The sequence below is a fragment of the Somniosus microcephalus genome, chromosome 11, assembly GCF_052327205.1.
Source record: "Somniosus microcephalus isolate GS21.2 chromosome 11, FLI_Smic_1.0, whole genome shotgun sequence".
In the NCBI taxonomy this organism is placed as follows: Eukaryota; Metazoa; Chordata; class Chondrichthyes; order Squaliformes; family Somniosidae; genus Somniosus; species Somniosus microcephalus.
Window position 1 is genome coordinate 217,122,977 of NC_140997.1, and position 23,488 is coordinate 217,146,464.

A 23,488-nucleotide genomic window follows, 5' to 3' on the forward strand; every position below is an offset into this window, starting at 1 on the left:
TAAGAGAGCCTCAAAGCCAAACCCGATCCTGTCTCATCAACCAACATTCATTCATTCATATGCCCACACGTCCAGCAAGGGTTGGTTCATAACAGTCAGGAGAAGGAACCCTGTCCCATTTCCTTCTCCCTAATACAGGGGTGCTGAAGCCGATTGTGCCGGAGATGAAGGGGTTGTCTTATGAAGAAAGGTTGAGCAGGTTGGGCTTATACTCATTGGAGTTTAGAAGAATGAGAGCGGATCTTATAGCGACATATAAGATTCTGAAGGGGCTTGACAGGGTAGATGCAGAGAGGATGTTTCCCCTCGTGGGGGAATCTAGGACTAGCGGGCATACTTTCAGAATAAGGGGAAACCCTTTTAAATCGGAAATGAGGTGGAATTTCTTTTCTCAGAGAGTCATGAATCTTTGGAATTCTCTAACTCAGAGAGCTGTGGAGGCTGGGTCATTGAATATGTTTAAGGTGGAGATAGACAGATTTTTGAATGATAAGGGAGTCGAGGGTTATGGGGAGCAGACAGGGAAGTGGAGTTGAGGCCAAGATCAGATCTGCCATGATCTTATTGAATGGCGGAGCAGGCTCGAGGGGCCAAATGACCTATTCCTGCTCCTATGTCTTATGTTCTTATGATTGTAGCACCCCTATCACCTCTCGGGCTGACAGTTGCTAACAGCACAGATCTGGGAAAGAACCTGGGACCTTCCTGGTCTGGATGGCTCAGCTATTCAGCAGATAAACTTGTTAAGCCGTGAGGTGAGGGGGGGGGTGGGGGATTGAAAGATTTTATTTGAGAATAAATAATTTAATTTTAAGGGATATTAGATATAACTGGTTTTATCATTTTAAGTTAATAATGGGTAAAAGCTCGTATAATGGATTGACATGCTAGCTCGGGGAAGTGCTGGGTCGAGTGTCAAACTCTCTCCCACAGAGAGAAATAAAGAGGGGAAATCAGGAGGAGTACCCATGCGGCTGCTCTCGCACATTTCCCAGTGACCCAATACACTGGCGTGACTAGCGCACTACATCACTGAGTGGGAAGATACAGGTTTATTGTGCAAATCTGCACGCATGACCTTGGCCGGGAAATTTAGAAGAAGGATACATGCCAAGGTGAGGCAATTTCTCAGAAGGAGGGAGAGAATAATTGAAGGCAGAGTGGTTCTGGTTTGCTCATTGCGCATTTCCCAGTTACAGAGCACCACTGACAGTGGGCTGGGAACAGATTGTTTGCCATCCTATTTGATACGGAATGGTATGTGAGACAAGAAGACATACACAGGAGAAAAATACAAATGAAAGGAAAAATGAACAAGAACTCTAGTTGCAGGCTGGAATATTTTATCTTGTGATGCATTCCACAGTAAATCATTCCACAGTAAATATTTGGTCCCTCTTTCTCTGCAGTGACAGCTTGACAGTTAAGTTGTCTCTTCCTAGCAGCAGTTGGGAGATATTACATTGTGATAAAAAAAAAATGAAAAACGATGGTATTCAGTATAAAAGCCTCCGGCAACACTGTGCAAACTCTTTTGCCCATGGGCATGCGATTGATCCAGCTCTTATTATCTTATACACTTAGACAATAATGAATGGGAAGGTGTGTATGTATTGAAGGTTTTAAATCATGCCTGACTTTGTTTAGGCATGAAGCAAACACAAGTGGACTCTTCTTGTACACCTACCTTGAGTTCATTATTGCCATAAAATAATAGTGAAGTGTATTTCTCTTTATTTTTTAATAGCATGATTGAATGAGCTTTTCATCACTAGCATCGATTCTCTTGATTCCGAGCAGTGAGAGGCTCTCAACTGAGCACAAGTGTCGGTGCATCAGAAGCCATACAAACAATTTTCACCACTCTTTTATCCTCACCTATAATCCAATTAAGCAATAATCTATGAATGCAGATACTGTACCAGGGAATTGAGGTATAGGCCAGCTGATTGAAGAACAAGGCCATAGATCAAGGCCTTCAATTGACTGGCCTATTTTCAACTCCCTGCTATAACGCATACACTTGAATATTATCCCTGTTCAGCCATGCCTTTAAAGTGTGGAAAGAAATGATTTATTTCATGAAGAAGTTGATCATGATTGTACATTTAAAAGCAGCACCTGTGTCACAACAGCTTGCTCAAGGTACAGCGGGCAAGCTGCCTTGAGAATGTTTTGTCAATCAAGCTTGACAAGGATGGTTGGGGGGGGGGGGGTGGTGGGGAATCAGAATATGGTTGGCCACAGATTTGGTTGAATACTTCATAATATATTTATTACTACATTATGAAATTACAGAATTTTTTTCTGAAGTTGCAGACACAAAAATAATGACATCCAGTACTCAAATGGCAAAAACAAAATATTATTCTATGAAATGTATGATTTCCTGTGACAGAACCATGGGTTTACTTGTTTAATTGACATTTCATTGATATCATAATTTTTTGATGCACAGTAGTAACATTTTACCTGCTGAATTATTTACTATTTTACGCAGAGCTTACATAAAGTTCATGAGATACACATTTGCAATCTGCTGCTAGTACAGACACTTACAACACATCCGAGCTGTGAGTAGGGAGAATAGCGAGCTCTGAGAACCAATGGCTTGGAGCCATTAGAAAGCTCTCAATAAAAAGGCGGTTTCAATCTGCCTGTGTCTCAGATCCTCTTGTTGTTCTGCATCATCGCTGCTGCTGTGAAGACCAAATTTAAAAAATGAGCACTGGAAAATAACTGCAATAACTAATTGCATCTATGTTAACAATGACCACAAGACTTGAGCTTATCTAGGTTTGATTAGAATGTCAGAGCTGGTTTAATGAATATGCCTCACCTTATGCGGAAGCAGCCTCTCATCAGGCAAAATTAACAAAAATGGACGCCTTATTTGTTGACACCTATATTTCTATTTTTATTTTCACTTAAACTGCTCACATCAACACACCCTGCTACAGCAAGAAATCCAGAGAAGTAGTTTGTAGATTCGATTATGGATAGGCTGATGTGTATGCTGTGACCTCTAAAGAAAGCAAAATGTCTGCAAGCTCAAGTATCCCTAATATTTGTTATTGTCAATATCCAATGAAGATGGTGCCTTATAAACTTTTCTAACCAAATCAAACTTCAGTAGGGATGGTGCTTGCCTTCTCTAGGGCACTATAGTGTAAAAATCTAGTGAGCTCTGAACCAGTCTTTGTAGCCGATCTGACTGGTTTGGAGAGTCTAGAACTAGGGCTCATAGTCTCAGGATAAGGGGTCAGCCATTTAGGGCTGAGATGAGGAGAATTTTTTTCACTCAGAGGGTTGTGAATCTTTGGAATTCTCTACCCAAAGGGCTGTGGATGCTCAGTCATTGAGTATATTCAGGACTGAGATTAATAGATTTCTGGGCACTGAGGGAATCAAGGGATATGGGATCGGGTGGGAAAGTGGAGTTGAGGTCGAAGATCAGCCACGATCTTATTGAATGGCGGAGCAGGCGCTGGGGGCCATATGGCCTACTCCTGCTCCTAATTCCTATATTCTATGTTCTTATGACATAGCAGCTGTTATAAATCTCATCATCATAAAGAAACTACTCATGAAATAATGCTGGATGGCCAGCTGGTGGCGCCGTCCAAGGAGTATAAATACTCGGGCGTGGGCCCAGCTTGCCCAGGGACATTTTGTAAGACAGGAACTAGTGAAATACAACTAGACCTCCATGTTCTGAAACAAGTTGATTAAAGCCTTGCTTTATACTCAAACCAAGTGCGTAGTGAGTTTTATTACGTCAGCAGCAATATTCATCTCCTCATGTCACAGGGAGCTAGGCTTTCTTCACCACACAAACCAGGTAACTTGGCTTTCTTTTCATCCTGTGTACTAAATTTGCAGTTCTCTCTTGTCTCCTGTCTATTTCTTCACCTCATCCCTCAAACCAAGCAATGTGTTTTCTCTCTCGCCGCCATGTAATTCTTTCTCTCAACTTGATTCCCTACAGAGGACAGACCCTTCTCTGGTTTGGAAACACCGATTTGTAACTGTCTTTTAAGAGGTGTACAAGAGTTCTCCAGGGTAACTTCTACAGCTGATTTTTCCTTCTATTCTAATCTCCCTTCACTCATTGTGGGGACTTTCCAGACTTCACTCTCTATCTTTTCCTCTTGATGGCACAGCTTAAGATCTGAAATTCTGGAGAAATCTTTATAAATGCTACATGGTGCCATATGCTGCTTTAGTGATATGTTTTACCATCCAATGTCTCTCTCCTATGGCTGTATGGATCCCAATTGAAATAATTAGCACAATCTCAGCCCAGAATCCAGTAATTGTATGTCAAGAGCAGAAAACTAAATGTGCATCCTTACTAAAACAGTGCTGTTTGGAGTGAGAATTGGAAATACCGCATTAGTGTGGTAGGGATTTCTGTTCTGAAGCTAAAGGTCCACTCTTTGCATACTTTACCTTGTGTGTTCTAACTGATCCAGCAATATTTGATGCTGGAACTAAATGCAAAAAAATGGAAAGTATTCTGATCTTTCTCACTTAGTCAAGAATAATAAGTCACAGAAGGAAGTGCAAAAAAGGATAAGGATTGTTTGATACCAGTGGGCTTTGGGTCCCATATGGCAGCATTAAAAAAGGCAAAGATTGATTTAATTCTACATGTAGGGAAGAAGGTAATTAAATCTGGAAATAGACCTATTTGGGAGAGTAGGGATAGGGGAATTAACATTTAATATTTTTAATTAATATTTTCCTCCTTTTTCTTCTTGCCCCCGTTTCTCTCCTGAAGTAGTTGATTATTTGCTAGGGCACACTGACCTTCCAGTATCTAGCCGAAGTGGGCATTCTTCATGGTAAGGTTAGAAAGTGAGTGTCAGCAGGCTATTTGACTATGGAGGGGTTCACTGTTGAACCTAATCCTGTCACCCAATGTCCACACAGATCCACTTCTAATTGGATGATGATCAGAAAGAGGAAAACCTAGGAGCAGGGAGGCCAATTGTAGCACCCCAAATGCCACCATCACTGTCACCATAGACTGGGATCTTCCCAATTTATATACTCATGGGAGTGCAACAAAGGTTCACCAAACTGGTTCCTGGGATGGGGGGATTGTCCTATGAGGAGAGATTGAGTAGACTAGGCTTATATTCTCTAGAGTTTAGAAGAATGAGAGGTGATCTCATTGAAACATACAAAATTCTTACAGGGCTTAACAGGGTAGATGCAGGAAGGATGTTTCCCCTGGCTGGGGAGTCTAAAACTAGGGGTAACAGTCTCAGAATAAGGGGTCGGTCATTTAGGACTGAGATGAAGAGAAATTTCTTCACTCAGAGGGTGGTGAATCTTTGGAATTCTCTACCCCAGAGGGCTGTGGAGGCTCAGTCGTTGAGTATATTCAAGACAGAGATCGATAGATTTTTGAATATTAAGGGAATCAAGGGATATGGGGATAGTGCAAGAAAGTGGAAATGAGATAGAAGATCAGCCATGGTCTTGTTAGGTGGCAGAGTAGGCTCGGGGGGTCAAATGGTCTATTCCTGCTCCTATTTCTTATGTTCTTATACTCACTGACTTAATCAGCTGCACCATTGAGGGAGATGGGTCTATTTATAAGATAATCAAGTGCAAGTTTATTGAATATGGTGTGGACTGGGGTGGACAAATGTAAGAAATCACACAACACCAGGTTATAGTCCAACAGCTTTATTTGAAATCACAAGCTTTCGGAGCGCTGCTCCTTCATCAGGTGAAGTGGAGAGATGCATAAAAACACAGCTTATATAGTCAGAGAATAATGTCAGATGTTTACAGGTAATCTTTCTAACTGCCATTTATCACACCTCGGCAGAGAGATAATCACAGCAATCAAAGGTGTAAATGGTGTCCAAACAGGTCAGTCAGGAAAACATCACATCAAAGAACAATGAGGTGGGGTCACAAGGGGTCAAATGTTGCAGATGCTGGGGTCTGTATGAAAAACAAAAAAAGACAAAAAAACATTTTTTTTGCTGGAAATCACAGCAGGTCTGGCCGCATCTGTGTGGAGAGAACAAGCCAACGACGACTCGAGTCTGGATGACCCTACGTCAGGTGGGGTTACATGTAGCGTGACATGTTTTTTTGTTTTTCATACAGACCACAGCATCTGCAACATTTGACCCCTCGTGACCCCACCTCATTGTTCTTTGATGTAATGTTTTCCTGACTGACCTGTTTGGACACCATTTACACCTTTGATTGCTGTGATTATCTCTCTGCCGAGGTGTGATAAATGGCAGTTAGAAAGATTAACTGTAAACATCTGACATTATTCTCTGACTATATAAGCTGTGTTTTTATGCATCTCTCCACTTCACCTGACGAAGGAGCAGCGCTCTGAAAGCTTGTGATTTCAAATAAAGCTGTTGGACTATAACCTGGTGTTGTGTGATTTCTTAAGTTTATTGAAAGCAGTGCAAATGGATTTTGATGAATGTCAATGACTGAATATGCAGGACAATTCTATTTATACCAGACTGTCTCAGTCAGCAGTTTACAGAAATATTTCTTTAAAATTACATAGCATATACAGTACAGAAACAGGCCATTTGGCCCAACTCGTCTGTGCTGGTGTTTATACTCCACACGAGTCTCCTCCCATTTCATCTGCCTCATCTCAGTCTTTCAGCATATCTTTCTATTGCTTTTTCTCTCATGTACTCATCTAGTTTCCTTTTGAAAGATCTAAGCTATTTGCCTCAACCACTTCCTGTGGTAGCGAATTCCACATTCTAGCCACTCTCTGAGTAAAGAAATTTCTCCTTATTTCCCTATTGGATTTATTAGTAACTACCTTGTATTTATGCTCCCTAGTTTTGGATTCTCCCTCTAGTGGAAACATTCTCTCCACATCTACCCTGTCCAACCCATTCATAATTTTAAAGATCTCTATCAGGTCACCCCTAAATCTTCTCTTTTCTAAAGAAAAAAGCCCCAATCTGTTCAATCTTTCCCGCTAGCTGTAATCGCTCAGTTCTGGTGCCATCCTTGTAAATCATTTAGTACTTCTATGTTCTTTTTATAGTATGCTTATAGTAATAAGCAAGAAATTCTTGAGATCAAAAATGTGAATTCCTCACATGCCAATCATCCTAATTTTCAGAACTGCATTTTAGGGATAAGCTGCCATAATTCTTCAAATTCTGCTACAGTAGTATCTAAAATCCTCCACTATATTTGGGTTTCTGGGCAGAAAGGAACAATTTCATTGTGGTTAGGCTTCATCTGGTACAGAACTACATCAACATAGAATGGGACAATTAGGGAAGAACTAAAAAGAATCCCAAACATTCTGAGAAGGTTGGAACCGTCACACAAATCTGAACTGAGTTTGTGATATTAGGGGTTAGCCCATATTAAATGGAATCAGAATTCCAATAAATCTTGGCGTAGTTAACAATTTTCTGGATTGCATTATATTCAAAACAAGGATCAAATTTTCTTCCACTGACTTCCTATTTTCCAGCAAATTAACTCCTCATCCTTACCACCAAATCCCTCCATGCTTTGCATCACCCTGCACCAGCAATCTCCTTCATCCATGCATACCCTACACACTTCCAACACCACCCTACCGCTTGTTCCTCATTGGTGGCTACTTGTTCAACTTGATGCCCTTTCCCTCTGGAACTTTCTCCCCAAGCACCTCTGTCTTGTCACCTTCCTCTCTGCCTTCAAAAGCCTCTTTAAAATAGTAGTGAGAATACTGAACATTATGCAGACTTACTTTCCAGGGGGTTGGTAGCATGCTCCAGAAACTTTTGATTTATCACATTTAATTTGGTGCATTTTTCCAGTATTTTGGAGTAGACTGTTATATATACATATGTATGCTAATCCATGATATGCAAAAGCACACCAATTAAAACTTACAAAACAGATTCCCCTGATTGCTAAGGAAGTTTATCCAGTCTAATTCATACAGACTGGGAAGGCCTGCCAAGTTGCTAAGACATAGCAAGCCATCCACCACCAGGAGAACCAGCCAGGTAGGTTACAGGAGCAAGAGCAGGGGAATCACCAGGACAGCCAGTAGGAGCAGCTGAGGAATGATTAGCAGGAGAGCTTGCCAGGAGCGGGAGTGACAGCAGCAGAATCAAGAACATTAAAGGCAGCAGAAGCATGAGAAAACTTGGCAACAGAATAGCCAGCAGGAGTGGGAAGGCTAGTAGTAGGAGGAGAAACAGCACCAGAATCTACAGTTAGCAGCCAGAAGGAGCAGCAGATGCAGTGGCAGAATCTACAGCTAGGAGCCAGCAGGAGCAGGGCAGCTCATACACTGAGAGCAAGGGACTCAATAGATCAGGAGTGAGAGAACCGTACAGTTGGAGTGCAGGTTTCTGTATAAACTAAGAACTTTACAGTAAAGGCTGACTGTTTGAGTGTCTCCTCTTGTTGCCAGTTCTAGCTGCACTGTATGTCTGCAGGAGGGGTAAAACCATTGGCTGGAAACTGAGACTAGCAAATGTTGTTTACATCAACCAAAAAATATTTACCTTCATTTTTAAAGCGACTATTTTTTTATTTGTTCTTAGGTATGGGTGACGCTGGCAAAGCCACATTTATTGCCTACCCCTAGTTGCCCTGAAAAGATTTTGGTGGACCTTATTGCATTGTAGAAATTCTTTTTACAACTGTGTGGCTTGCTAGACATTGGATCATGATACAGTACTGCCATCCACACTTCTTTATCTTTCTTTTTGTCCTCCTAGCCCTTCTTTTCCTTTTCCCCCTTTGTGTCCATTCTTTATCCATACTCTGTAAGAAACTCTGGGATGTCCTACATTACAACAGTGACTATACTTCAAAAAGTACTTTGTTGGTCTTAAAGTGCTTTGGGATGTCCGGTGGTCATGAAAGGCGCTATATAAATGCAAGTCTTTCTTTATGTCTCTGCCTGTGAGAAGTGCTTGAGAAATGCAACAACAACTTGTATTTATATATACTCCTGTGATGTACCTTAGGACGTTTTACTATGTTAAAGGCGCTATATAAATGCAAGTCTTTCTTTATGTCTCTGCCTGTGAGAAGTGCTCGAGAAATGCAACAACAACTTGTATTTATATAGCACCTTTAACGTAGTAAAACGTCCTAAGGTGCTTCACAGGAGTATTATAAGACAAAAAAAATTGACACTGAGCCACTTAAGGAGAAATTAAGCAGATGACCAAAAGCTTGGTGAAAGAGGTGGGTTTTAAGGTGCGTCTTAAAGGAGGAAAGAGAGGTAGAAGGGGGTGAGGTTTAGTCAGGGAATTCCAGAGCTTAGGGCCTAGGCAGCAGAAGGCACGGCCACCAATGGTGAAGCGATTATAATCGGGGATGCTCAAGAGGAGTTGATATTTGTTGGAGAATTGTCTATGAACTGAAACCCATGTGCCCTGTAACATTATATTTTGCAAGATTTTAGTTCACTTTAAAAGTAGCTTTTCCCAGACGGATCTTGGGGGAGAGAAAAAAAAACCCCACACAGGGTTTTTAAAATTTAAATCTGGTAGTACTTGTTACAATTCATCAATTACATGATAAATTCATTACATTCCCCACACAGGGTTAAACAATGTCCCAGCCTCAGTGGGGACACTCAGAGAGCGGCGAGCGCATCTTGCCAGTATCAATGATGGAGGCGGTACTCCCCCAAATAGTCACAGAAGCCTTGTGTGTGGAGCGTGAAGGCGGAGGTGTTGGGACTGTACCATGTGATAGGGGCGGAGAGGTGGGGCAGCCCATTGGCGCGCGCTCGCTGGCTGCCATGTTGGAGGCCGAGCGGGAGTGAAGATGAGGAGCTGCGTCCCGCAACGGGGAAGAATAACCTGAAGGGAGGGAAAGAGAAGAATAGACGCTGAGAAATAAGCGAGGGGTGGGGAGCGGGAGGGAGAGGGTTTGGGAGTGGATGTGGAGCGGGCGGGACGCCGCTTTGGGGCCCCGGGGCCGGCGAGGGTTCGAGGGCCCGCTGTGAGGAGAGCGGGCGGGCTGGTAAAGCGAGCGAGAGAGAGCAAGAGAGAGAGAGAGAGAGACGAGGGGGGTGACTATGGCGGCGGTGAGGGGACGCCTCTCCCTCCTCAGCCTCCTCCTCCTCAGCCCTTTGTTCGCCTTCCAGGCGCTAAATCCCGGGTTCCAGCCGGGCTCCGAGGACGGGCTGGAGAGGAGGCTCCCGCCCAGGTTGCCGCCGCCACCTCGCCTCTCTGGTGGCTGCTCTCGCTGCTGCTGGCAGAGCCGGGCCGCCGGGGATGCGAGCAGCGGGCATGTCGTCTTGATCCGGTGCACCGGCATCTGTGGCAGCGCCAAAGCCGAGAGCAAGAGGAGCTCGCCGGACGGCGTACAATGGAATCGGGGCAAAGATTTATTCGTGCACTTGGTCGATCAAGCCCGTTGGAACTGGGGGGCTAAGAGCCTCCGAACTATTGCCGCAAGGAAACTCCTGCACGACCTGCGCTGGTGGGATTGTTGCTGTGCTTTCTACCGGACCCACAGTCAGTGCATTTTATTGTCTTGTGAGAAAAGCCTTTGCAACCTCTCTGAAGGGAAGGAGAAACGTGTCCGTCCCATACAAGGGGAATGCGAGGTAGGCTTCCTGGTCCAGCAGCCTGTCTTTATCTCCTCGCTCTGCCAGGGCTCGGACAATAGCTCAAGGAGATTGTGTTGGAGCCAGCGTCCACATCATCAGCACCACCACAATCAAAGCAAATTAAACATCCGACCTGCAGGCAACGACAGATTTACGTGGGATCTGCCCTGGGACTGTGAGGAGGTTGCCTTGAAGACCCGGCACGGCAAGGGAGCCAGCGAGAATCTGAAAGATGAAGGGAGGAATGTGGAATTGGGAGTGAGTTTGAAACAGTGCCTAAATCTGCTTGGGAGCAGCGTAAGGCATCGTCTCTGCCAGTGCCAAGTCCCAAGCACAGATCAAACCTTGGACAAATGTTGCACACACCAGGAAAAGAATCCGCGCCTCAACCACACTTTTACCCGCTACCTGCACCAACACCGACAGACCGATCAATATGTGAACCTGTGTTTGAGTCGATGCGTGAAATACGCTCCATTTAAAAACAGGACAGGCTGGTCTAAATCGCATTTAAGTGAAAGTAAATTCGATTGTATAAACGGATATTTTTATCGTTTTCTAAATCCACAAAGCTGCAATCTATGTCTAAAATCGTGCCTGGTTCTTTTTTCAAATCCGTGCTGGAAGCATTGTTTGAATGAAACGGCTTCAGCACCATCCGCGGCGTGGACAGCTCCCGACACTGATGGGGAAGCAGCTTCCGTTCAAAGACACTGCAATCCGGACAACAGAACAAAGAGCTTCGGGGCACCCGCGGCAAGCCTTTCCCGTCCCCCCAGCTGTGAAGCCTTTCTCGGTCTCCAATTTTTTAAACCCACCAAAGGTTGTTTGAAAACTCTGCTCTCTGGACTCAGGCCAAGGAGCCATTCAAAAAGTGATCTGCGTGTTCTCTTCCAATTAAACTCCAGCAAAGCTATGCAATTTGATATATTTAATCACCGATTTGGCAGGCGAGGGAAGAGAGCCGTCTTTCCTTTGCCATTAACGAGAACTAGTAGATCGGTCAATCGTCGCCCTCATTTCCCGCAGTATAATTACCAGGTTCAGGTGGCGGAGAACCAGCCTCCAGGGACCCCTGTAATCTCCATTACTGCAGTGGACCCAGATTCTGGAGATGCTGGGAGGCTTTTTTACTCCATGGCTTCATTAATGGACAGCAGGTCCATGGATTATTTCACCATCGACGCTCAGAGAGGACTGCTTTCGACCAGCAGAGTCCTGGACAGGGAGAGCATGGACCTGCACTATTTTCGAATCACTGCAGTCGACCATGGGGTCCCTCGCCTCTCTGCCACCACCATGATCTCCATTACAGTGAGCGACACCAACGACCACGACCCAGTGTTCGAACAGACCGAATACAGGGAAACCATTCGTGAGAACGTAGAGGAAGGCTATCCAATCTTGCAGCTCCGAGCCACCGACAGCGACTCCCCTTTCAATGCCAATATCAGGTATCGATTCATGAATCAGCAAGCTGCACATACAGTTTTCGATATCGACGCCAGGTCGGGCTTAATCACTACCCGTGGGTCCGTAGATAGAGAGACCGTGGAGAAATACTCCCTGATTGTAGAGGCCAATGACCAAGGTAAAGACCCAGGTCCTAAAAGTGCCACAGTAAAAGTTTACATAACTGTCTTAGATGAAAATGACAATGTGCCACAGTTTAGTGAGAAGCGCTACATTGTCCAAGTGAGAGAAGACATCAGGCCCCACACCGAGATCTTGCGAGTCACTGCCACAGACCTGGACAAAGACAATAATGCTTTGGTCCATTATAACATCATTAGTGGGAACAGCAGGGGGCAGTTCTCCATCGATAGTGTGACTGGTGCGATTGAGGTGGTGACCCCTTTAGATTTCGAGGTGGAGCGTGAATATGCCTTGCGTGTTCGTGCTCAGGACGCAGGACGCCCACCCCTATCCAACAATACAGGAATGGTCAGTATTCAGCTGGTGGATGTTAATGACAATGCTCCGATCTTTGTGAGCACCCCATTTCAGGTATCCGTCCTTGAAAATGCACCCCTTGGACACTCTGTGATCCACATCCAAGCAGTGGATGCAGATTACAGTGAAAATGCGCGGCTGGAGTACAGACTGACAGACACGGCCCCAGACACACCTTTTGTGATCAATAGTGGAACAGGCTGGATCACCGTGAGTGCACAGTTGGACCGTGAATCTGTCGAACATTATTTCTTTGGAGTGGAAGCCAGGGATCATGGTTCTCCACCCCTATCTGCTTCCGCAAGTGTTACTATTACGGTGATGGATGTTAATGATAATCGGCCGGAATTTACCCAGAAAGAGTATTTTATCCGCTTAAATGAAGACGCTGCAGTGGGTACCAGTGTACTGACAGTAACTGCAGTGGATCGAGATGTGAATGGGGTGGTCACATATCAGATCACCGGTGGGAATACAAGGAACCGTTTCAGTATCAGCACCCAGGGTGGCATGGGACTCATTACACTCGCATTGCCCTTGGATTATAAGCAAGAGAGACGCTATGTCCTAACAATTACAGCCTCGGATCGCACACTTCATGATACGTGCCATGTACATGTTAATATCACAGATGCCAATACACACCGGCCAGTGTTTCAGAGTGCACATTATTCAGTAAATGTCAATGAAGATCGGCCAGTGGGGAGCACTGTAGTGGTAATTAGTGCTACAGATGATGATGTTGGCGAGAATGCTAGGATTACTTACTACTTGGAGGATAACATTCCTCAGTTTCGAATTGATCCAGATTCAGGTGCTATAACACTGCAGACAGAGCTTGACTATGAAGATCAAATGACATACACACTAGCTATCACTGCCAAAGACAATGGGATTCCACAGAAATCTGACACTACCTATGTTGAAATTATGGTCAAGGATGTCAACGACAATTCGCCCGTGTTTGTAAATGCTCAGTACCAGGGCTCGGTTTCTGAAGATGCCCCACCCTTTACCAGTGTCCTGCAGATTTCGGCTACTGACCGGGATGCCCACGCTAATGGCAGGGTGCAGTACACCTTCCAGAATGGAGAGGATGGGGACGGGGACTTCACCATTGAGCCCACGTCAGGGATTGTCAGAACTGTCCGAAGGCTCGATCGCGAGAGTGTTCTAATATATGACCTCACTGCCTATGCAGTAGATCGGGGCATCCCTGTACGGAGGACTCCTGTTCATATTCATGTCACTATTTTGGACGTTAATGATAATGCACCTGTGTTTCCTGCTGATGAATTTGAGGTATTTGTAAAGGAAAACAGCATTGTTGGTTCAGTGGTGGGACAGATCACAGCAGCTGATCCAGATGAGGGGACAAATGCTCAGATTATGTATCAAATTGTGGAAGGCAACATTCCGGAGATCTTTCAGATGGATATATTTTCTGGAGAACTCACAGCCCTTACTGACCTGGATTATGAAGTAAAATCCGAGTATGTAATTGTCGTGCAAGCGACCTCTGCACCTCTTGTGAGCCGAGCAACTGTCCACATTCGTCTGATTGATCAGAACGACAATAGCCCCGTCCTTAAGAACTTCCAAATAATCTTCAACAACTACATATCCAATAAGTCAAACACCTTCCCTTCAGGGGTCATTGGCAAGATCCCAGCCTATGATCCTGATGTTTCAGATCGACTCTTCTACACATTTGAACGAGGGAATGAGCTGAGCTTAATGATCCTCAACCAGACGAGTGGAGAACTGCGGCTGAGTCGGAAGCTGGACAATAATCGGCCGCTAGTAGCATCCATGTTGGTGACAGTCACAGGTGAGCTTGTGAAATGTATAGCATATCTTGGTGTTTACTTGGAAGGGGGTTGCCAGGTGCTTTTTCTGGTCACCAATGACTAAGTATGGTCGTATAATGGTTATAGTATTGGATTAGAAGCCTAAAATATTGAGTTCAAATCCCATTGTGTCACTTTGTGAAACTGAATTCAATAAATCTGGTAAATTATGGGCTAGTACCAGAACACAATTACCATAAAAAATGCCATAAAAACCCAACTGGTTCACTAATGACCTTCAGGGAAGGGAATCTGTCACCCCTACCTGGTCTAGCTTAATGTGATTCTAATCCACATTGCATGGTAAACTCAATGGCCCTAAATTTGTGGTTGGAGGCTTCCCGCGGGGAAATGCCTTCAATCCGCAAAGAAGATCCGCGCCTACCTGGGACCTCGGGATCCATGGCGACTCGCGCTCCTGGGCCTCCCCGGGCACGCGCGGGTAGAGGCTCATGTATCCCAGGGGCGCATGTGGTTCGCAAGTGTCCCTGCGATCACGTGGGCTCTGGCCCAACGAATGAAAGAAGGGAATCCCCATTCATACTTACTGGGTATGTACGCAATCCCCATAAGCATGAATGGGAATGCCCCAAAAAATACATTACGCATCAAATAATTTTTTTTAATGCATAATTAAAATGCCATTTAATTAAATATTTAAAACAAAAATGTAATTTTTTGAAAAATAAATTAAAATGTTTAAAGGGGCTAAAAATAATCGTACATTATTTTACAGGTGTTTTAATGATTGAATTTTTAAAAAAATATTCATTTAAACTCTTGCGCTGGTAAAAGCAGGCCTTACGCCTGCTTTTAACTGGCGTAAAAAATTCACGGGCATTCGCTGGGCAGAACTCTGCCCGCGGATGGCCTTTTTCCAGGGATGTGTTGGATCTGTCAAGATGATTCTTGACATCGCAAGTTCCGGGTTTTCGCGCATGCGCTTCACGCGCAAAAACCCGGAACTTGTGTAGTCCTTCCGGGTGTGTATGCACCCATAGAGGCTGCAAAATACGGGCCTTTATGTTCTCCGAAGTGGCCTAGCAAGCCACTCAATTGTACAGTTGCTACATCTCAAGAAGGCCCACCACCTTTTTGGGACGACTAGGGATGGACAATAAATGCACTCTTGCCCACATTGTCTAAAATCTGAGCAAGTATAAAAAAGTATCTTCTCACTTGATGCAGTTGATTTTCCTTGTAATTCAATATATTCCTAATTTGAAAGAGAACCGCACTAGGATTTGTACACTGCTTGCCAACAAGGTAGTAATAACTGATTTTAAGAAAAATGAATAAAGCCTCCTCTCTATACTTAACTGGCTGTCATAAGAACATAAGTAGGAGGAGCAGGAGTAGGCCATACGGCCCCTCGGGCCTGCTCCGCCATTCAATAGGATCATGGCTGATCCGAACCTAGACTCACGTCCACTTCCCTGCCCGCTCCCCATAAGCCTTAATTCCCTTATCAGCTAGGAAACTCTATCTCCGTTTTAAATTTATTTAATGTCGCAGCTTCCACAGCTCTCTGAGGTAGCAAATTCCATAGATTTACTACCCTCTGAATGAAGAAGTTTCTCCTCATCTCAGTTTTGAAACGGCAGCCCTTATTCTAAGATTATGCCCCCTAGTTCTAGTCTCACCCATCAGTGGAAACATCCTCCCCGCATCCACCCGATCAAGCCCCCTCACAATCTTATATGTTTCGATAAGATCGCCTCTCATTCTTCTGAATTCCAATGAGTAGAGGCCCAACCTACTCAACCTTTCCTCATAAGTCAAACCCCTCATCTCCGGAATCAACCGAGTGAACCTTCTCTGAACTGCCTCGAGAGCAAGTATATCTTTTCTTAAATATGGAAACCAAAACTGTACGCAATATTCCAGGTGTGGCCTCACCAGTACCCTGTATAACTGCAGCAAGACTTCCCTGATTTTATACTCCATACCCCTTGCAATAAAAGCCAAGATTCCATTGGCCTTCCTGATCACCTGCTGTACCTGCATACTAACTTTGTGTTTCATGCACCAGGACCCCAGATCCCTTTGTACTGTAGCACTTTGCAGTTTCTTTCCATTTAGATAATAACTTGCTCTTTGATTTTTTTTCTGCCAAAGTGCATAACCTCACACTTTCCAACATTATATTCCATCTGCCAAATTTCTGCCCACTCACTTAGCCTGTCTATGTCCTTTTGCAGGTTTTTTATGTCCTCCTCACTCAATGCTTTCCCTCCCATCTTTGTATCGTCGGCAAACTTGGATACGTTGCACTTGGTCCCCTCCTCCAAATCGTTAATATAGACTGTAAAGAGTCACCCAGCACTGACCCTTGCGGAGCACCACTAGTTACTGATTGCCAACCCGAGAATGAACCATTTATCCCAACTCTGTTTTCTGTTAGATAGCCAATCTTCCACCCATGCCAGTATATTACCCCCAATCCCGTGATTTTTTATCTTGTGCAGTAATCTTTTGTGTGGCACCTTGTCAAATGCCTTTTGGAAGTCCAAATACACCACATCCACTGGTTCCCCTTTATCCACCCTGTTTGTTACATCCTCAAAGAATTCAAGCAAATTTGTCAAGCATGATTTCCCCTTCATAAAACCATGCTGACTCTGTCCGATTAAATTATGCTTATCCAAATGTCCTGTTACTGCTTCCTTAATAATGGACTCCAACATTTTACCAACCACAGATGTTAGGCTAACTGGTCTATAGTTTCCAACCTTTTGTCTACCTCCCTTTTTAAATAAGGGTGTTACATTAGCAGTTTTCCAATCTGCTGGGACCTTTCCTGAATCCAGGGAGTTTTGGAAAATTACCACCAATGCATCCGCAATCCCTACCGCTACTTCTCTCAAGACCCTAGGATGTAAGCCATCAGGTCCAGGGGATTTATCCGCCTTAAGTCCCATTATCTTACCGAGTACCATCTCCTTAGTGATTTTAATCGTGTTTAGCTCCTCCCCCCAACCCCCAATAGCCCCCTGTTTGTCCAGTGTTGGGATATTTTTAGTGTCCTCTACTGTAAAGACTGATACAAAATATTTGTTCAGCGTATTTGCCATCTCCATGTTCCCCACTACTGATTTCCTGGTCTCGTCCTCTAAGGGACCAACATTCACTTTAGCCACCTTTTTTCTTTTTACATAACTGTCATCTGTCATCAAAGTCTATCTAAAAGTTCTGTTCTGTTTGAGATTACGTAGCGATGAAAGTTCATTTTGTCTGGTGGTAGGTCTGGCTTTATATCCTCCTAAAATGGACATTATTGGTTGCCAACAGTTTAAGACTTCATGCAAGTATTTTCAATCTTTCTCTTCTGTGAATTACAATTTAAAACTAATAACAAGCAGCACATGGTAAAAATTGTGTAAATGTAAAATCTAGTGTATAAACTGTGTCCTCATGCACTGTCTTTGCTTCTAACTGTAGGGGTATGACTTGCGCACTGGCACAACTTAAATATATTTGCTGAAAAGTTAGTGTACATTGAGAGTTTCTACAACGGTGCTTATTTTCCATATACAGATTGAATTTGCTTTCAATTGGTAGCAAATGTCTGTTGTGGTCTGCACCTGTCCACATCAGAGCAGACCTTCCCTATTATAGTGAGGAATTACAGGCAGTTTAAAAAAAGCAGCCAAACATGACTTGTGGTGTGAGCTCCTGTTCTTGTTTGTGCGCCACCTGGATTCGATGTCCATGTACAGCTGATCGTGTTCAGTGCCCTTGGTGACCTCATAAACAAGAGTTCACTGTGATTACTTCCACGAGCAGTTTGTGATCTGGTTTTGGCTATAACCGCTTTTAGTTTTATTGAGAAACCTGGATGAAGGGCCAAGGGCCAGAATGCAACACACTACTAAGATTTAAGAGAGATGGGACAAAGACATGGGACGAAGACAAAGTAAATCAAGAAGTATTGATTACATGGCACCAAGCTTAGATTTTAAAAGCGTCTACATTGCAGGTGGGATGAAGACTTGAGGGAAGATGTGGAATTCCATAGTTAAGGTCCAGGGAAAAAGAAGTTGCGAGTAGGACACACTAAAGATGCAAGGAAAAGGAACATGTTGGATGGTATATTTGCAACTTTTGTGAGAGTGAGTGGAAAATTCAGGCACATCAGTGAAATAGTGAAAGCCATGGACGGTTGCAACAGAAAGAATGAGGTTGGAGACCAGAAGTGACAGAAGAATTCTTCTATCAGACAAGCTTTATTTCTTGTATCCTGTCTAGGAGTATGTTAGAGATTTTAGAACCTCAAACTACAGTATATTCATACAAACGTTTCATATAATACGATATGAGAAAATGTCGCACATGACTGCAACACCCAGATATAATGCCTTTGGAAACAGATGGGCTGTTTAAAGAAAAACTTAAATCTAACTTTGCCAATGTAATAAAAGGAAAGAAATATTTTATGTATTTAAATCCCTGCTGTGCACCAGCCCGCAACCAAGACTGTGCATAGACATGTGATCTCTCTTTTTGCTAGTGCTGCACAAGGACATGCACAGATGAATTTACTGCCGTGATCTTTTTTTCACTCCTTTGTTTTATGACTTCACCAAATGGTATGGCTATCATGGTGCCTGTGTACAGAATCACAGGGGGCAGCTTACATGGAACCACTTAACCATATGGCAATCTTAAATTAGAACTTTTTTTTTGTTCCTTCTCCACAAACCTGAACTTCTAATAAAGTTGTGATAATATTCCAACTATTTACAAGAGGTCCAATCCCTCATTTTTATTAGCATTTTCTGTTCCTGTCTTCACCCAGTAGAAGGCATGTGATTGTCTGGTTTTCCATTAGCTTCTGATATCTTAAGAACTCACAAAGCTTGTAGCTGGTGCGCTTGAGAGATAGCGAGCCTGCTTCAGAGAAGATATAGGTGTACCCATTGAGAATACTAGATATCTGATAAATTATATATACTGTTTAAATTTAGGAAGCTGTGCTCATTTGAGGTGAAGGAGGTTGATGCTGGACAGTGGAACATTTTCCAATTTTTCATCCAGTGTCAGTATCGACTGTTTCTTGGACAGATGCAGCATGGTTAGATCCAAAGTAACAATTTCTCTACTCCGTGCTGGCTATATGCCTTAAACCTAAAATTGAAAGAGTTAACTGCGCCAGCGTAACATTTTTCATTACACCCCAACCATCCTGAATAAGATTGCTAGCTTTGTGCTGTGGGCTCATGCTTGCTAGGAATTGGGGTTGAAACTTCCCAAACTCCTTTCACATATGATGTCGAGTCGGGAGGCTGTTATGTCCTTGTTCTGGATTGAATGTAAAACCGGATCCTAGAAGTGAGAGGCCAGTGTCGAGTTCGCCCCCCTCTGGTAAATTATATTGGGGGCACTCTGAAGTGAGATTCTGAGGACTGTGTTTCAAATTCCGAGGTGCACAGTGAAGGTCTCGTAGCTCGCAATAGCTTACTGACCCACAATCCTTGGAGCCATAGGGCGTATAATACTGAGTTGGGATTGTGGCCAAGTCAGTTTGCCTTTCAATCAGCGAGCTTGCTCAGCTTGGTATTAATTCCAAGCAGGTGGAGCAGATAAACACTTTGCGATACAGAAGTAAATAATTGCCAGTTCAGTAGAACTCAGTAAAGTATACATAGAGAAGATGAATTGCTCTCAACAGCTTCCTTTCTCCTCCATTAGGATTTTATGATTAAATGTTTCCTGTCTTGTATGTTTTTCCATTGATTAGAAAATTATAGCATGCAACACTTGTGACTTTTTAAATTTTAAATGATATGCTTATAATAGGATATAATTGTCTCTAATTAATTAATAGGATAATAGGATATAATCGTTCTGACGAAAGGTCTTCGACCTGAAACATTGACTCTGTTTCTCTCTCCACGGATGCTGCCCTGGCCTGCTGAATTTTCCAGTGTTTTCTGTTGTTATTTATAATTGCCTCCTTCCTGAGTGTGTCTTCTGTGAACTGGAGCAACCAAACAGTTATTTGAAATGGGAGGGAGTCAGGAGAATACAAAGTTCAAAGCAAGTGAAGTAACATGCTACTATAAATCTTTGTATAAATATTACTCAATCATTGTAATACATGAAAAGAAATATTCACGAACTACTAGGCATTGTACTTAATAAGAGGGTGCAAAAAAAATGTTCAAGCCCATGACTTATGATTAGGCGGCCATCTTGCGTGTGATCACACGGAGATATTTGAGATGACGACCTCAAAAATTTGCTGATGGAATTAAAGCAACATTTGGAGACTTGAATGACTCCTATAAACATTTTAGTTCAGTTACCATGGATATTACTTTTTCAAAAAATAGTAGAAAATTATAAATGGCAATTCACAACAGCTCTTAAAAGGTCCTGTCTCTTATCCCAGGAGAGGGAGAAGATTTATTCCAGGAATTCATTACTATTTAGTTTGTTTATGAATGGGCTGAGTCGGAAGGTTATTAGAATGCCGATTCTATACATGCATCAGTGCATTGATAGCATCTTGCTGGCTGTGGAGTCTTGCTCCTGTTTGGCCAACTTAATACGATTAGAATACATTTTCAGATTTTGAATTGGTGCCTGTTTAATTAGAGACTGAACTCATTTGAATTTTTTGTTGGGTTTATTTACATTTGTAAAGACCCAGGAGCCCAGCTGCGAGCTAGCTGACCTGATCTGCTCCCAAAAGATAACCCAAAGTGCTAACACTGGTTCTGTATGCTGCTGCAGGTTTGAGAGAGTATAGTGTGCTAAAAATCCTGCTTACACTTTAGGGACTGGCCTGCATTTGTTACACCAAATACAGCTGAGCTCTGGTTGATAGTGCAGTACAGGAGTATAGGTCTGCATCCAACAGTAAAGAATATATGCAACCTTATTGTAGGTTGATAACATTTTAATTTGAGATCAGAAAATTATATATCCATACCATTTCACTTACAACACGATGGGAAGATTTGAACTAAGGTAAATTACTGTTATTTGTATCACTCAAATTTCACCCACGTTTAGCAGGTTCTCATGATGACTGTTCTCCTGTGTTGTGCTAAGTTATTACAGGTTCAGTATAAGGCCTGTGTTTTCATGAGTATGGTGCATATTCATACAGCTGCGGTTTAAAAATAAATTATTTGCTGCTCACTACCTTTTCCCTGTTTTAGGACTTCTTAAGCTATGCATATACCCCGGGCTAAAGGACAGGCAGGTAAACTTCACCAAAGCCTTTACCCGTGTCCATCTTGATCTGATCGGCAGGAGGTGTGTGAGAGGATGCTTGGTGTGACTTGCATTCTCACTTTTTTTGTTTTTGTCGTTTTCCTGTGGGAAGTGTCCAGCTTTTGCTTGATGCCTTTCTTGGATAGGCTGAGAAATTACTGTGGTGGAGAATATTGGGAACAAACCAGTATTCTGTTGATACATAACATAGTACTTTTTAAGCCCTATCTTGCTCTACTATTACGCTGGTCCACCACTGCGATCTAACTGCAACTTCAGGTTATCTCTGGTTAATTCTCTCTCTTCTAGACAGGTGGGAGAGGCTGTGACACAGGCTTTACTGTGACCTACATCAATACTAATATGTGGTTGGCCAACTGGAAAACCCCTCTTGTGCTAGTGCTCTGTGTTAACTCCTACTAGTCCCATCACACACAGCAGCTGAGGATCAGTAACATTTGCCCATGCAAGGGCAGGTGAATGTAAATGTTATGTGAACTTTGGTTTTGAGTTCACAGCCTTCTGGGTCACCGTTCCCCATCTCTGCTGCAAGAGAGTCTTTGCCTGCATGTGGAAATAAAATATGAGAGAAACTAAATCAGAGGATTTATTTACATACAATCTGAATTGACGGTGATGATGATGGAGTTGTACAAAGCGCTAGTTAGGCCACAGCTGGAATACTGTGTGCAGTTCTGGTCGCCACACTATAGGAAGGATGTGATTGCATTGGAGAGTGCGCAGAGGCGATACACTAGGATGTTACCTGGGTTGGAGCGCTTCAGCTATGAAGAGAGACTGGACAGGCTATGGTTGTTTTCCTTAGAGCAGGGAAGGCTGAGGGGGGACCTGATTGAGGTGTACAAAATTATGAGGGGCATAGATAGGGTAGATAGAAAGGAACTTTTCCCCTTGGTAGAGGGGTGAATAACCAGGGGGCATAGTTTCAAGGTAAGGGGCAGGAGGTTTGAGGGGATTTGAGGAAAAACTTTTTCACCCAGAGGGTGGTTGGAATCTGGAACTCACTGCCTGGTAGAGGCAGGAACCCTCACAACATTCAAGAAGCATTTAGATGAGCACTTGAAACGCCATAGCATACAAGGCTACGGACCAAGTGATGGAAAATGGGATTAGAATAGATAGGGCTTGATGGCCGGCGCAGACACGATGGGCCGAAGGGCCTCTTTCTGTGCTGTATGACTAGAACAGTTGCTAAAAAGAGGATTTTGTCGCTTAATGGTCTGAACTCTGGTTTCCAGATGCTTAACGATTTACCGTTGATATTTCCCATTAAAACGAAATGAACTGTGGCTGCGACAGAGTATAAGATGCTTCTTGCCTATAAGAGCACAGTGTAGAGTGCTAATTCCAAGTTGCTTTCTTTAAATTATCTGATTTTTCTTTTTGGCACAAACTACCCATTTTTCTGTTCTTTATATTGCTTAATTCAAATAATTAATATTGTTTAGCACAAAAATTGACTTGGTTATCAGGAGTTGATTGTATATTTATTTAATCTTTCCTATGGAAGCACAATAGGATTTTTCAACTTTATTGCTTCAGTAAATATAGCTGGTTACAGGGTTATTTCATAGACCCTTCTATACTCTCCATTTGATGAACACTGGCTGTTGTGGGCTTACATAAACCAGGGGGGTGTCTCTGCAGTGCGCTTGGTCTTCACTGTTGGTGTCAATAGAACTGGTCTAATCTGGAGACTGATAGCAAGAGGTCTCCACAGAGTATGTGGTTGAGAGATTGGAAAGAGCTGGCGATTGATCCTAAACTAGTTGAACCACTGACGCTGATGGGGAGTGGACATGCTCCAGGGCAGATACCTTTTGCTTATGTGATTCCAACA

At 43.3% G+C, this 23,488-nt stretch overlaps 1 protein-coding gene across 1 annotated transcript in view; it reads left to right on the forward strand.

Annotated features, from left to right (window-relative positions):
* Nucleotides 1-9,923: 9,923 nt before the first annotated feature.
* The window catches only part of celsr3 (cadherin, EGF LAG seven-pass G-type receptor 3), a 383,004-nt gene continuing 369,439 nt past the window's right edge, over nt 9,924-23,488 (forward strand). Inside the window, exon 1 of the mRNA XM_086001957.1 lies at nt 9,924-14,384. Within this exon, the coding sequence (XP_085858083.1) occupies nt 10,064-14,384 (4,321 nt within the window). The 5' untranslated portion in view covers nt 9,924-10,063. The remainder of the gene's footprint in view (nt 14,385-23,488) is intronic.